This window comes from Lygodium microphyllum, chromosome 20 (assembly GCF_053477565.2).
Source record: "Lygodium microphyllum isolate KBCC chromosome 20, Lygodium_microphyllum_v1.1.10, whole genome shotgun sequence".
Taxonomy (NCBI): Eukaryota; Viridiplantae; Streptophyta; class Polypodiopsida; order Schizaeales; family Lygodiaceae; genus Lygodium; species Lygodium microphyllum.
The window spans coordinates 80075927-80091631 of NC_141154.1; the positions used below are offsets into that span (position 1 = coordinate 80075927).

The 15705-nt window shown below is 37.9% G+C and overlaps 1 protein-coding gene across 1 annotated transcript; it reads right to left on the bottom strand.

The window, feature by feature from the left end:
- Positions 1-4847: 4847 nt before the first annotated feature.
- Positions 4848-8186, bottom strand: LOC148019062 (uncharacterized). The gene is made up of 3 exons (XM_087701651.1): positions 7410-8186; positions 7054-7183; positions 4848-6403 (listed from the first exon to the last, which is right to left on the bottom strand). The coding sequence occupies exons 1-3, from the start codon at positions 7543-7545 to the stop codon at positions 5242-5244; spliced, it is 1428 nt and encodes a 475-aa protein (XP_087557777.1). The 5' UTR covers positions 7546-8186; the 3' UTR covers positions 4848-5241.
- Between the last annotated feature and the right edge of the window lie 7519 nt (positions 8187-15705).

Sequence of the window (15705 nt, forward strand, 5' to 3'; positions counted from 1 at the left end):
GCGCTTACCGCAAAGGCCCAAGGATGGATCCTTCATCTCCTCTTCGCGACGGCGGCTCCTCTTTACCCTTCATGCACTTCCTCCTTTTCTTCGCGAACAGCGGTAGTGGCAGTGAGAAGCTCTCATTTTCTCATTTTCTCTCTTTCTCTCCATCTCCCCCCCAAATGCATGATTTATTTCAATCTCTCTTTCGCTCTTCGTAGCAAAAAGTCGTGCTCGGGTTTCAACTCTTTTTTTTTTGTCTAAGTACCGTTGCTATTTGCGTCGCTATTTGCGACACTGTTGGAGGGGTTTTTGTCGAAAGGTCGTATCCAATGGAGATTAGAGATAGAAGAAAGCAGAGATATGAGATGAAAGAGAAGAAAAAGAATAGATAAGAGGTAAACACGATAAAGAAAAAGCACAATGACTCAAATCAAAATGTATTGATAGAACTTGAAATCCCTTGTCTGGCACTACTCAAAAGCAATCTCCAAGCATTAGATCTCTTGGAGCTCCTTCGTAGACCAAAAATGTAGATCAAACAATAGCTTCCTCTCTGCTACTAGGAACCCAAATCTGATGGCTCCGTTGGCTTTGAAAGGGAGGTAAAACTCTAGGATACTTGTTCTATGATCTCTCAGTTCACTCCTTCTTCTTCCAGTTCAAAGTGTTGTTTTCAGTCTGTCAACTACGATTGCGACGCACGCGATTTAGCCCATCTTTCTTTTTTATGAAAAATCCAAAATTGACTGAAAAAAAAACTTGCCTTTTGCATACCATCCTATTCTAGAAGCTTTTTTATATTTTAAGGATTTTTGTAATAAATATTTTCAAAAATAGAATAAAATTGTCCAAAAATCTAGTATTTTTGAACCATGCATGCCAATCACACTAGCACTAATGACTCAGATCACATTGAATCTCTAGATTAATAAGAAAGTTAGATGATGATGCACTCCAAAGTTTTTACATAGTGTCCGCGTAGTGGCACAACATCCACCCTCTATGAACTTGTAAATCCTCTAGTATGTGCCACCAATGCACCACCCGGATCAAACACCCATAGCATTAAGTTGTTGCTCATCATGCATATAAGAAGGCATTTTCTTGGATCATAGATCAAATTACTCAGCATTTGTACAACTGTTGAGCCATACCTAGTACCCCCTCTTGGGTCATAAGGTCTTGGGTGCATATCATACACTAGAGGTTATTGAATCTTCATATACATGCTCTCAATGCACCCATCAACAAATACATAGCAACATGCCTACTCTTTCAAAGTCCATCGCATGGGAAGTTGCTTTTGATAACCTTTTTGCTCCTCATCCAACATAAACTGAGTCTCACTTGCATTTAATACATTCTCACCATTACCGAAAATAGTAAAACAATCCATATCTTGAAGCATCTTAGAATTTTCAATCAAGGCCTTTAACAAAGCATCCAAAACATTTTCCAATTGTAAAGAATTACATCTAACATCTTGTAAATGCATATCCTCGAGCTTATGAATTGTCTCAAAAACGATAACTTTATCCTGCAAATCATATGCATCCAACAAGTCACCAATCTCCATTTGAGTCCATGCATCAAGTAAAACATGATATTCACAAACCTCTTCAGATGCATTAAGAAAATCTATAGGTGCAATGGATGAATCTTCCAGCACATGATCTTCCAAGGTATTTGTGGTTATCTCAATATCAAAGTGCAACTTATATCCCAACTATTTGCCCTCTTGCTTGCTATCCTATTTTTGCTATTGCTCAATCTCTTCCATAACATGCTCGAGAGGTGGTTGATTTGCAGCTTTAGACAAATCCACACTTCTTCGTGTCGCTTTCTTAGATATCCCTACATTATCTTCATCTCTCTTATGTTTCTCTTCCACAAGTACATCCATGTTTTGCCCTTTTTCTAAATATGCATCCACTGAATATGCATCTATCGGTGATTCCCAACCAATTATGTCACCAATTTCTTGCCCTGCATGAGATATTTCACTATCAGTAACTTTTCTCTTTTTAGTTGCATGCAAAGCATGTGTCCATATTTCAACCTTTGGACCAACCATCACTTGGCCATGAATTCTATCCAACTATAGACAAAAAATAGAAGCATGTACAATTGCATAAGCATTTCGGACAGCAAAGTCTTCCAACAACTTCTCCATACCTTCCTTTCTAAATTTCAAAGCAAGAGACAATCTCGTTTCTTGTGTATGGATCTTGCTATCCAAAAGATGAGTTGTTATGCCAAGGCCTCCTGATAAGTAGCACAATCTTTCTCTCATGATGCAAACTATCACACGGCATACATCTTTCTCCTAGCTTAGGGGCTGCTACCCATCCCCTTTTCCCTTGCCCTTTTTCATCAATTTTCTGACCTTCAATTGAAGATCCTGCATGTCTTTGACCAATTCATGTAATATATCTTCCCTAACAGTAGGAACAATAGCAGGTACAGCCATAGAGTTAGGCACAAAAGTGGATGGCTTACTGGATACATCAACTGTTTTTCCCGTAATAGTGGGCAAGCTAGAGACATGCAATATTTCTCTTCTTCTATGCTTTTTCACAAGTATAGTAACAGCTTCCTTAACATGTCTCCACTTTGTTTTAAGACTTGTCTTTGTAGTCTGATCCTCTAGCAAATCATCAAGCTTCTCTTGAAGCTCAGGATCAGCTGCTTGTAGAAACAATTCAATTTTCTGACTTACAAGAGCTTGCTCAAATCGACTTTCAAATTCTCTTAACAATTCTACAAGATCTAACTGCTCAAATCGACTTTTAAATTCTCTTAACAATTATGTAGCCACAAGACCCTTATTGGATTGTAAAACCTACTCCTGAAAAGTGTTGCGTGTAATCAAATTTGTATATTCAATGTAAAATTCTTCTCCAAGTTTGAAAGTTACCCAGTTAGCATCTTGCATGTATAATTCAATAATTCGCGCTTTCAGTTCATGTACAGTGATCCGAACAAAATACCGGTTCCATGGAAGTTGAGCCAGTCCAAAGAATTCCATCTTTCGAGCATAGGTATACACATATGCATATGCATTCCTGCCATTGAACAACTTCATCTCACGCTCAACTACTTGCATTCATCACAATAGTTTATGTTTGAGCGGAAGTCTGCATCACCTATTGTTGTTGTACCTGCATAAGCATAATCATATTCTACAGCACTAGATGCTGCAAAACATCACTAAAAATTGTGTTCGAAAGTTTCCCCATCTTGTATTTCCTTCTAACGACTTTTCATGTTGGGTTTACCAATGTCGGAGGGGTTTTTGTCGAAAGGTCGTATGTACCGAGGATCAGAGATAAAAGGAAGTAGAAATAGGAGATGGAAGAGAAGAAAAAGAATAGACAAGAGGTAAGCACGATAAGTACAAAGCACAATGAATCAAATCAATATCTATTGATAGAACCTGAAATCTCTTGTCTAGCACTATTCAGAAGCAATCTCCAAGCATTAGATGTCATGTGGCTCCTTCATAGACCAAAAATGTGGATCAAATGATAGCTTTCTCTCAACTGCTCGGAACCCAAATCTGATGGCTTCATTGGCTTTGAAAGGGGGGTAAAACCCTAGGACATGTAATCCAAGATGTCTCGGTTCACTCCTTCCAATTCAAAGTGTTGTTTTCAACCTGTCAACTGCGATTACGACGCACGCGATTTCACCCATCTTTCTTTTTTATGAAAAATCCAAAATTGGCTGAAAGAGCAAATTGCTTTTTATATGCCATCCTAATCTAGACGATTTTCTAACTTTTTAGGATTTCTACAATAAATAATATAAAAAATCGACTAAAATTGTCCAAAAATCTAGTATTTTTGGGCCATTCAAGTCAATCACACTAGCACTAATAACTTAGATCACATTGACTCTCTAGTTCAATAAGAACGGTGGATGATGATGTACTCCACAGTTTTTCACACTGTCTACATAGTGTCACGACAACGCTATTTGCGATGCAAATAGCGACGCCGCTAATTTGCATCGAAACTGCCCGTCGCTTTTCGTGAACATCCTTGTAGTGATGCTTATTTCTTGGTAATGAGAATTCTCTCTTTCGTGCTATGTAGAAAGGGTTTCTTGTGTTGCTTGCACAAAGTTGAGACTAGCTTCTGTAAATTTAGAACTTTCTAAGTATTAGCTAGTAATTATAGATGGAAGATGGTAATTATATGGGCTTGATGATACCAAACAAGCCTGAAATATGTTGTTCTTCTAAGTAGCTCTACACCTTTTGAAAACAAATTGGTCATTATACTACAAAAATAACACTGTAAAAGTAGTAATACTTTTATCAACTGCAGATTGTCAATTTATTTGATTTCACAAAATATAGAAACTAGGTATGCTAATTGAGAAGTAATCCTGAAACCTTAAAGTGGAAAAATCTCCCACTTTTCTTGAATTTCATTCCCCCATTACAATACTACAGGTGTATGGATGTAAAAAGGCATTCATCCTTCAAGTTTAGATTATAAGATTTAGACATGATGCATTATGCTATTTAAAGCATAGAAATAATGAGAGTATATTTGCATTAACTCTAGTTGGCAACGTACAACTAAAACATGTAATATTATGTTTGGCATTGCTCTATTAGAAGTTGCATGCTCAAGGGCTTAGTTGAATTTATTCTTTGACTATTTTCAGGTTTTTAAAACTTGGTTCGCCAATCCCACCAATGGTTCTGAAGAAGCATTAAATTTTAATGTGATAGTCTTTTCATGAGCATATGATTAGAGTTTCACCATTTTTGGACATGAGTAGATATTGCACCACAAAGGAACGAAAACCTAGGATTTAAGCTCACACTCACAACACTCAAGCCACACTCAAAGTGGTAGGCTACAATGCCATTGGTAAATCTCACCATTTTTGCACGAAGGTGCAAGTGAAAGTGTTCATAGGGTTGGTAAAATAGGAATGAGCTAAATGGACATTACAGAAGAAAAATAATTTTGAGCTATATGGCCATTATACTAGGAAAAATAGATACTAAATTTGAAATTAATCTTGGAGCGGGGAATGGAAAGAGCAAAAGGGGCTTAGTGTTGTAGCAACTTCTTCACCATAGTGCTCTATTGGCTAGTTGCTAGAAAAATAGGGGAAGGATCAGTGCAAGTATTAGTATTGGTACTTATACCATCATTAGTTTGGTAGAGCCACTAGAATTGGTACTAATTCTAGTACAACTATCATCAGTATTACAGCTGGTTGGTGTTAATGTGATCAGGTGTGGGAGCGTCTTCGGAAGCTGAAATTGATGCCGAGCAAGTCGTCCATATCGTCGCTGTTATCAAGAAGCCAGTCCTGAAGGGCTTCTTTAAGTTGTATGCCAGGTGTCAACATCTGATTGCAGGACGACTCCACGGATGCGTTATCACGCGGCAAGATGGGAGAGGCAACGGAGGAGGACGCAGTATCCAAGAGCAACTCCTGCAGGTCATTCATGGCGCCATCGTTGATGATGTCGCTGATGGTCTGCTCGAGTAGCTCGCGATGAATGATCTCTGCCTGCTGCTTCACGTGATCATGACTGCTATCGCCTGTATCAGTGACAGCACATATATCATTTTGCTGCGGTGCCATAGCCGGGCTTGCATTGATCATGTTCATGTTCTCGCTGGCGGAGGAGTATACATCCGGCCCGCTTATGTTGCGAATATTCTGGTCTAACCCACCATCATCGATCAGGTCTAACTCACCGTCGATCACGACCCCATCCAGCCCGGCATGATCGTCATTCTGGGGGTCGTCAATCATACTGATTATATTTTGCTGCTGTGACGCGGCTACAGCCAGGCCGCCTCTGGCATTAATGATGTTAATCGCGTCGGTGCTGGGGGAGAGTTGCAGCGCAATCAGACTGGAATTTACAGAAGGGTTACTGAGAGGAGATACATTAGGGATGAGGCTAGAGCCGGAATGGAAACTACTCCAATCTGATTTAGGCAGATTCGCATGACTCCTCGCATATGTCGACTGCTTGCCGGATAGCCTTGCTTCTGCCTCCAGCCTCGCCATCTCCCACTGAGCAAGGTGGCTCGCTGTGTCGCTTCTAATATATGTCTTCCAGTTCTTTGCCGCGTTGTCCTGATTAATGTGTCGGGCACTACTTATACCTGCTGATTTACTGCTCATGCTGAGTAATCTGTGCTGCTGTTGTAACTGCCATGTATTCTTTGCGGTAGGGTGATTAGGGGAGTGATTAAGGGACTGCTTATTTTTAGTGGAGGAATTAAAGTTCTCTATCGCACTACTGATCTGGCTGTGCGTAGCGTCTGAGAAGTACAGCCCCAGGTTACGCAGCCTCTTTTTCAGCACTGTATTCCAATAGTTCTTGATCTCATTGTCCGTCCTCTTGGGAAGGTGGGAAGCAATGAATGCCCACCTGTAAACAGCAGATCAACAAAACAGTTGAAAATTGACACTCGGTGAACAGTTTCTGTTGATTGCCTTGAGAATCTTGTAGACTATTGATTGTTATGGGCTGTTGGTAAAAGCTTCGTTAGGGCAGGAGTTAGGGCTCAGAATCCAGAAGAGGTTCATTAGGGCAGGACTTAGGGCTAACAAATCCAGAAGAGGTTCATTAGGTTCAGGAATTAGGGCTCAGAAACCAGAAGATGTTCATTAGGGCAGGACTTAGGGGACTCGGAGGACTTAGGGCTCACAATCCAGAAGAGGTTCATTAAGGCAGGACTTGGGGCTCAGAATCCAGAAGAGGGGTCTGAGACTGGAGAGTTCAGAAAAGCTTGTTGAGAAATTATTTGTAATGCCTTAGCTAGCCTTGACTTGACACCCCTCCACTGATTCACATATTCCAATAGCTAGATCAAGCCATAATTAGTGAGCTAATGAACATAATGGCAGCGCAGCTATATGGTGATGCACTGATGAGATTACTATTAGTGAGCACTAGAATCAAATCTACAATCTTTAGCCTACAATTTGATATCAGTACCAGTATGAAGATCAGTGTAATTGCTGACCCTTACGCTAAAAATCACAATGATGGAGGTTTACTGATGATTAAGTGTTCACTTGTTGCCTACAAGGCCATGCAACTGGATGATTTTTTGCTCTTCAGAGGGAGTGAACCCCCCCCGTACGATGTCAGGTCGGAGGTAGTTGGTCCAACGGAGGCGGCAACTCTTGCCGCACCGGAGGAGGCCTGCATCATCATGATCATCATAAATCCACATAAGCAAGGAGACTATCATCACCACCACCATCATTATAATTTTAGTCATTAGAAAGGAGAAATAAGTCTCATTGGGGCAATGAAAGATAAACTGAACTGATCATGAGATTAAAATAAATAAATAGCCACACCTCTACCTCTCTCTCTCTCTCTCTCTCTCTCTCTCTCTGTGCCTGCCCCCACCCCTTCAACTTACCGCATTTCTTTGGTAGAGCTTGCCAGTTGCCGTGTCCATACTGAGAGATGAAGGAGACGAGCTTCTCGTCTTCTTCTGGCTCCCAAGGGCCTTTCTTTACCCCTTCCGACTTGCGGCAGCACGGGCTGCGCCCCATTCTTATCTTCTAAGGTCCTACTTAGTATGTATATCACTATGCAATATTAGCCCCGATGATGACAAGACATACACTTGTTGCACTGCTCAGCAAAATAGCTTGCTTATGCCGACACAGAGAGAGAGAGAGAGAGAGAGAGAAAATTGGCTAGCTAGCTTCTACTGTGGCGTAACTGGTCATGCCGCAGCTGCAGAAGACTGGAGGTGTCTCTAAGAATACCTTCTGAGCTCTCCCGAGTGTCTCTTCTCTGCTTCTTAAATGCCTCATCCGTGCACATTTACCTGGCTGAGTGCGCCCAATATGTTGCTCGATCTCGTGTGTATAACGACCTATAAGCACCGGTCAAGTTGACAGCGTCAAGCTACATTCTCTCTCTCTCTCTCTCTCTAGTGTCTCTCATGCGCCATACAACACTGTAATGAGATCTTATGGCTTTGGAAGTAGCCCTCTACATTCTCTCTCTCTCCTCTACATTCTCTCTCTCTCTCTCTCTCTGTGTAGTGTCTCTCATTTGCCATACAACACTGTAATGAGATCTTATGGCTTTGGAAGTTCATTATGTTACTCAGGCTCCAAGTTCCAACTTTCAAAGTCCCCGGCCCCAGGGCCTTACCTTTTGGTTTGGAAGGTCCTAGAGAACTCTCTCCTTCTTAACGAGATGGAAAGGTTTTGGTTTGGAAGGTCCTAGAGAACTCTCTCCTTCTTAACGAGATGGAAAGGTTTTAAAGGAGCTCTCATTTCTAAAGAAATTGGAAGGTCACATAAGTATTTTTCTAAAGTTATTACATTTTTCTTTCTTTCTTTGGAAGGGTCCATATGTATTATCTAGAGTTGTTGTCTCTTTTTTTAAAGAGACTGGAAATTTCAGGGCCTAAATTTGATGGTTGTTTTTCTAGTCAAGGCGTATTTTGCCTGTCAAAACAAGGCTTTTTGAAAATGCCCTGTCAAAATACAAGCCAAAGATCAAATTTTGCCTATCATCAAGACATGCCCAATCAAAATGCCCCTGCCATTTGGCATGTCAACATTTACAAGTTGCCTTCCATTTTTACTAGTTGATTGGAATGGTACATAAATATTTTTCTTTTCATTTGAAAAGTTCTAAAAGAGCTCTCTCTCTCTCTCTTTCTCTCTCTCTCTCTCTCTCTCCATCAAAGTAAAACTGAAAGTAATTTATAAAGATTGCAATGTAATTTATAAAATGTATAATATAAAATACAAGCTATACATACAATCTCTTTTATGTATTAAGCTTATAAAACTTCATGTATACATAAAGTTGGTACTAATTGGACCTCACAAAGTTAGAAGTTAAAGTCAAACTTTTCTCTCTCTCTTTCTCTCTCTCTCTCTCTCTCTCTCTCTCTCTCTCTCTCTCTCTCTCTTGATTTTTTCCTCTCTCTCTCTCTCTCACTCTATCTATATTTTCATTTTTTCTCTCTCTTCCCACCCCTCTCTCTCTCTAATTTTTTTCTCAATTTCATCTCTTCCTTTTTTTTTTTCCCTTTCCTCTCCCTTTCTATATTTTTCTATATCTCTTTCTTAAGTCTCTTTCTCTCGCTCTCTCACTTTTATTCCTCTCTCTCTCTCTATCTCTCTATTTCATTTCTTCTCACTTCTCTTTTGCCTCCTCTCTCTCCTTTATCTTTTTTCTCTTGCTCTCTCTTCCCTCCTTTTTCTCTCTTCTCTTTTTCCTCCCCCATCTCTCTCTTTTTTCTTTGCATTTCTCTCCCTCCTCTTGTTTCTTTTTTTTATTTTCTCTCTCCTACTTTTTTCTTCTCTCTTTGCTACTCTCTCTCTCTTTTACTTGCCCCCAATCTCTCTCTCTCTCTCTCTCTCTCTCTCTCTCTCTGTGCAAATTTTTTCATTTTTTTCTCTTCTCACCCTCTCTCTCTCTATTTCCTCTCTCTCTCTTAATCTTTTTTCTCCCTCCCTCTTTTCTCTCTCCTCTTTTGCCCCTCTCATCTTTTTTTTCTCCCTCTCTCTCTTCCCTTTTTTTCTCTCCTCTTTTTTCTTTTCATCATCTTCATCTTCTTCTTCTTCTCTCTCTCTCTCTCTCATATTTTTTATCCTTCTCTCTCTCCCCTTTTTTCCCTCTCTCTCTCTCTTCTTTTCTTTCTCTCCCCTCTTTCTTATTCTCTCTCTTTACCCTTTTTTCTCTCTCTCTCTCCTTGTTTTTAAAATTTTCTCGGTCCTCCTTTTTCTTCTCTCCTCTTGCATCATTACTTTTTCCTCTCCTCTCTCCCCCTCCTCTTTTTACTTTTTTCCTCTTTCTCTCTCCCTCTTCTCTTTTTTCTTCTCTCTCTCTCTCTCTCTCTCATTCATTCCTTATCTCTCTCCTTTTATTTGTTCTCTCTTTTCTTCTCTCCCTCTTGTTTCCTTGGCTTTTTTGTTTTCTTCTCTCCCTCTCTTACTTTTTTCTTTTCTCTCTCTTCATTTCATCTCTCTTCTCTCTCTCTCTCTCTCTCTCTCTCTCTCTCTCTCTCTCTCTCTCTCTCTCTCTCTCTACTTCATCATCTTCTTTCTCCCCCCCTCTCAAAGTATGTGAAAAATTATGTCACAAAAAATTTAAATTTACAAAATATTTTTTAAAATACTTAATTGAAAGAGAAATATAATTTTAAATATATTTGAATAAATATTTGATTAGAAGAAGAAAAAGAAAAAATTTAGAGGGAAAGTTTAAATTAATTATAAGAGAGAGAGAGAGAGAGAGAGATCAGAGAAACTTTAGATTTAAAAAGGGGGAGAAAGAGACGTTTATGAAAGGTTTGATTTAATTAAAAATGGGAGAAAATGACGTTTGTGAGAGGTTTGATTTAATTAGAAAAGAGAGAGGGAACACACACACATACACACACACACACACACACACACACACAGAGAGAGAGAGAGAGAGAGAGAGAGAGAGAGAGAGAGAGAGAGTACACATGAGAGGGGGGGCTTAATTAAAAAGGGGAAGGGGAAGAGAAATGGAGAGATTACACATAAGAGAAATGGGATTTTAATTAAAAAGGGGAGGAGGGGGTAAGTTTGAAAAGCCCTTTGGAGGTTCAGGGCTTCCCGAACCTACAACTAAAATTATATAGTAGTATAGATTGGAGGGTATATAAATATTTTTAAAAATGTATTATATTTTATTTTAAGGGTAATATATTTATTACCCAGCCCTAGAAGGTCGAAACCCCCTTTGTACAAAGATTGCATTTTCTCTTGAGTAAAGATTAACAAGACATTGCTCAACAATCTACTCAACACAACATAATAGAAAAGCAAATTGGATCAAAATAAGCTAAATGGTAGCAATGCGCAAGGTTTGAACTCACACAGCCACCAGCTAAATGGTAACAATGCACAAGGTTTGAACTCACACACCCACCATATTCAAACCACTATGTTATGCCCCCATTGGCATCACAAATCATTACATGACTAAAAAAAAAGCTAAAAGGCTAAAATGCATGGCTACCTTATAGATCATTTTTCTACAAAAAATTCAAAATATTTTATACCACTAATCAAAATCATGTGGGAAATTTTTATATCTTGCTAGAGCTCTACTAAAGAATACTTTGACTATGTGATACCCATTTTCATAATGTATAGTCACAAATCAATAAGGATAACCAAGTGACTCAATAGCTCCACAAAGCACACTCGATTAATTTTGATACACTATTGAGAATTGCACACTTGTAAATCATTCATATGTACTTGCAACATTTATTCTTTGATCTGATTGCATCAATGAACCCATACTCAATTTTGGCATCACATGCATAAATATAGCTAAATAGAGATCCGACTACATATATGGTTGAAGCCATTGGTTGTGGCAATTCACAAGACTAATGTCAGCATGGATCAAGCTGAGGTTATGGAGATGTATATAAAATTTTTCAAAAGTGTACTTGGAAGTAGCTTGTCCTAGCTAGGGGTCCACTCAAGACAATGTGAGTTCAACATCACTAACTTTTTATAACATAAGTTTTTATACATTTTTCCATCCTTTGAATCAAGTAGATATTCTATGAATGAATAATCATAAAATTTTCAATGAACTAATTAAGAAGCAAGGTAAGGAAAGGGAGTAGCTTAATGACATCCTTCTAGTATGAAAATGACAATTCTGTCTACCAAGCGCCACAAAAACTTTGAAAAAGGTCATTCACAAAAAATGATGATCATTATAGTATGAAAATGCCGCAAAATAACTTTGAAAGTAGTCAAAAAAAGATCATCCCATTAAAAAAATGAAGATCTACTACCTTTTTTACGTAGAAAAGTATACCATTTCAATGCACTATTCATATTTGAGTAGGAAAATGGTAGTTTTATATTTCCACATACAAAAGAAAATCGATTTTTTCCAAGGTTTTTACCATTTTCTCTCACAATCTCTCATAGATAGATACATTGTTTGGCATAGAATTGGCTATCTCTGACTCTCTCTTCCTCTCTCAATCAATAGTACATTATATCCTCACACCAATACTCAATAATCACTCATAGTAATCCTTCTTTGGTCGTGGATTCCCCTTCCAAAAGGCGTGTCTGATATGAAAGGTCACCAGAGCCACTACAGTAACTCTTCATAGTTCATCATTGTCACTTCATTCCAGTCTTCTCTTGAGTCTTCAGCATCTATTTTTTCCACTTTCTTGAGCTCTTTTGAACTTGCATTCACCTCTTTCCAAGGCTAGAAAACTTCCCCAAAGTCTCATATACATTCCATAGAACACTTACAGAATAAAATACCATTTCAAAGGATTCTTCATATTTGAATAGGAAAACAATGTTCCTTGTTCATGAAAAATTAAAGATCACAAGTTTTGCAATACGCCTTGAACACATATTATATTGATGATCTACATATAATGAATCCCCATATAATGAACACATATTATATAGATGGTCTACATATAATGAACCCCCATATAATGAACCAATGTTAAATAGATGGTCTATAGACAATGAACCCCAATAAAAGGTGGTAGCACAAAATCTTTTAACTAACATTATTGTAAAATCAAATATTTCAAACCTTCTTCTTCAAGTTTATAGGATCTTAGTTGGGAAAATTTGAAAAATATTTCTATTGAACCTTAACAAATAATTGACTTCAAAGATGCTTTGAGTACTACATGCATAAAATGAGGGATTTTCAAATCAATTTTCAACACATGTTGTATGTAGAGATTTGTATTATTTAAACTAGGTATTCAAAATTGAATAGAAAAATGGTATAATTTATTCATGAAAAGTTGAGGGATTATAGTTTTTCTATATAGGCTTTGAATAGAAGCAATGCAGAGTTTACATATGGAACACAAAAACCCTCCCCCCCCCCTAGTGTGCTACCCTCAAAAGCCCTCTTCTCTCCAAAGAGAGTAGTAGATAGTCAAAGCCCTTGATGTGCATGCACATTTTACCCACAAAGAGTGTGCAAGAGGTAACTTTGAACTTGTGGAGCTACCTATCAAACATGTTATTATTTTTTACTACTTAGAGTTAAGGCCATGCATCAAGATGTATTAATCTCTCTCTCTCTCTCTCTCTCTCTCTCTCTCTCTCTCTCTCTCTCTCTCTCTCTCTCTCTCTCTCTCTCTCTCTCTTCCCATGTGTGTGTATGCATATATGTGTATGTATGTATGTATGTATGTATTTACAAAATCGCACTCACACACACATGCACACTCGTACTTTTGTGTGTGTTTTTCATCACAAATCCTTAAATATATGCACATGATAATCATAAGATGAGGTTTTAAATTTTCCATTTTGTAGCCTCTCATGGACTTGTGTGAAGGCACCCTAATCAACAATATACATGCAATTAAGGGCATTTAAAACTTTTGATTGTGGACCTTCTAGATACGCGAATCTTTTTTAATTTAAAAGTTGTGTTCTTTTTTAAGTGACTTTTTGTGAATATATCTAATTATAGCTTCTAAATCCTTTCATTTGAGCTCATGCCATGTACTTACACCAGAGATACATATACTTTCATGAACCTCCAATGTCTAATTATTTGGAAGTCACATGAAAGAATGGAATTAATTGATTAAGAATAAGTAAAGAAGAAAATTTTCAATAGTGACTCTTTTGTCTTTCCCCTTTACATGTCTCATGATCTCATTGAGACTTCTACTCAATGGACCTTTAATGTGCTTGAATTTCTCATTTAAAAATGGTTCTTCATGCTCTTTTGAGTAGAGTGAAATGTGTGCATCATCTAGATCTTTCTTACTTTATCCAAGATTGAAGTTCTTATATGTGGGTGTCATGGTGCTAATGTAATTAGAAATCATAATACTTTAATGATGGTTACATCACCAGTAAAATACATTGGTTTCTATTTTGATATCAAATCATGGATTAGTTTGTGGTGAATTTCATATGGAACTATATTGATAGTGTTATGTTAGCTTCCACCATTTTCAACATGAATGCATAGGTTACAAACACTTTTTAATCTTAATTTATAGGAAGTTTATATGTGGTCCGGATTCACTTTATTCTTCTTATCATTGACATAGCATATGGCTAATCTTGTGACATTTGTCAGGAGTAAAGGCCCTTTGCTACTCTTGTGTATCCATTACGGGTGTAAGTGTACCGTACCCTAAGTTTAAATATATTATTTTATTCTTTGTGTGTACCACATTGGTACACACCCATCCCTTGACTCTTCACTCTCTCTCATTACACTAAACAACTACACACACCTCGATTGACACACACATTTCTTAAGTGCTTACTCTCGCACTCTTGAAACTAATATCAGAGAGGACCAAAATAGGTAGTCATTGTCAGTCTAATCAATAGTCGTGACCAGTAGGCATAGGCAATAGGCAGGCGTAACAGTTTGCATCCAATCAACAAGATTTTCAGCACACGCAATCATGACCAGGCCAGCAATAGCCGTCAACATCAAGCGGAGGTGATGAAACATGCATGTTGTGTAGTCAACAAACCCATGAACTGTAGTAGGCAAGTCAAGAAATAGTTGTGACATGTTGATTAGCAACAGAGGCGAGTGCAACATTTGATGGACACGCGACCAAGCGTGCAGTCCCCCAATAGACAATGAGCAACAAAACTGGCACATGTAATATGTGTACAATTGGATCTCGGAATTTGAGGATTTTATAGGATTTATGAAAATTTGCAACATTTTCCTATATTTGACACTCAAAATGATGTATTGATGCAATTGGGGTAGATGCAAAAATTTTGGGGCTTTTCACATTGGTGATGCATTTTGAGTTGATTTGTGCTTTCATAGTGAAATTACACCAAATTCACTGCTAAGTGAGAAATTTAGACTTGAGTTATTTCAAATATTATAAAAGGGAAACTTCTCTTGGTACATGTATTATTGAATGCTCATTATGCAGATAAGAAATGGTATATACTAGCACTTGGGTTATTGTATTTGGACATTATGGTCATGTATTACTGAAGTGGGAGTTAGCATCTATATGCAAATGTATCAGATTTGATTCATGTACATGCTATAATTAGTACTTAAGACTGAAATTGCAACAAAACATCTGCTTCATGGACACATTTTGAAGTACAAATGTGTGTACTTGCTGTTATATTCAACAATCTTACTATTGGTTTGTTGAAAGTATTCAACATTTTATTGCAGTCCTTTATTGCTGAAGTTGCACGACAAGATACCGGCCTCATACTGACATTTAAAGTGATAAAAATGTTCACAAAAAAATTTCCCTCGTTGTTGCTAAACACATTGATATTAGCATCTCCATAGAATCGTTGCTATCTGCATTGCTATTGGCGTTGCTATTTGCATCCTTGTTAATGTTGCAAATGTGACACCAATGCGACGCCAATAGCGATGGTTTGTGATGCCAATAGTGACGATTTGTGATGCCAATAGCAACACATGAAATAAATTTGTGATGCTAATAGCGATGGTTACAAAGAAAAAAAATTGTGGTATAAATGGATTACATGTAAAGTGTACAATGGTCATCAAAATGAAGGCAAAATATACTTGAATCCACAAGACTGATCCATAATATTACAAGATCGCTTAATGAATGCACTCATGGAAACATGGCAAGATACAAAGGATGATAATAACATAGTGCATAGAAAATGACTACATAAATCATAGGACCAAAAAAG

Coding starts and splice junctions, on each gene's coding strand:
- LOC148019062 (XM_087701651.1), bottom strand. CDS start 7,545: ATGGGGCGCAGCCCGTGCTGCCGCAAGTCGGAAGGGGTAAAGAAAGGC. Junction 7,184..7,409: donor AGCTCTACCAAAGAAATGCG/GTAAGTTGAAGG, acceptor ATGATGATGCAG/GCCTCCTCCGGTGCGGCAAG. Junction 6,404..7,053: donor CATGGCCTTGTAGGCAACAA/GTGAACACTTAA, acceptor TGCTGTTTACAG/GTGGGCATTCATTGCTTCCC.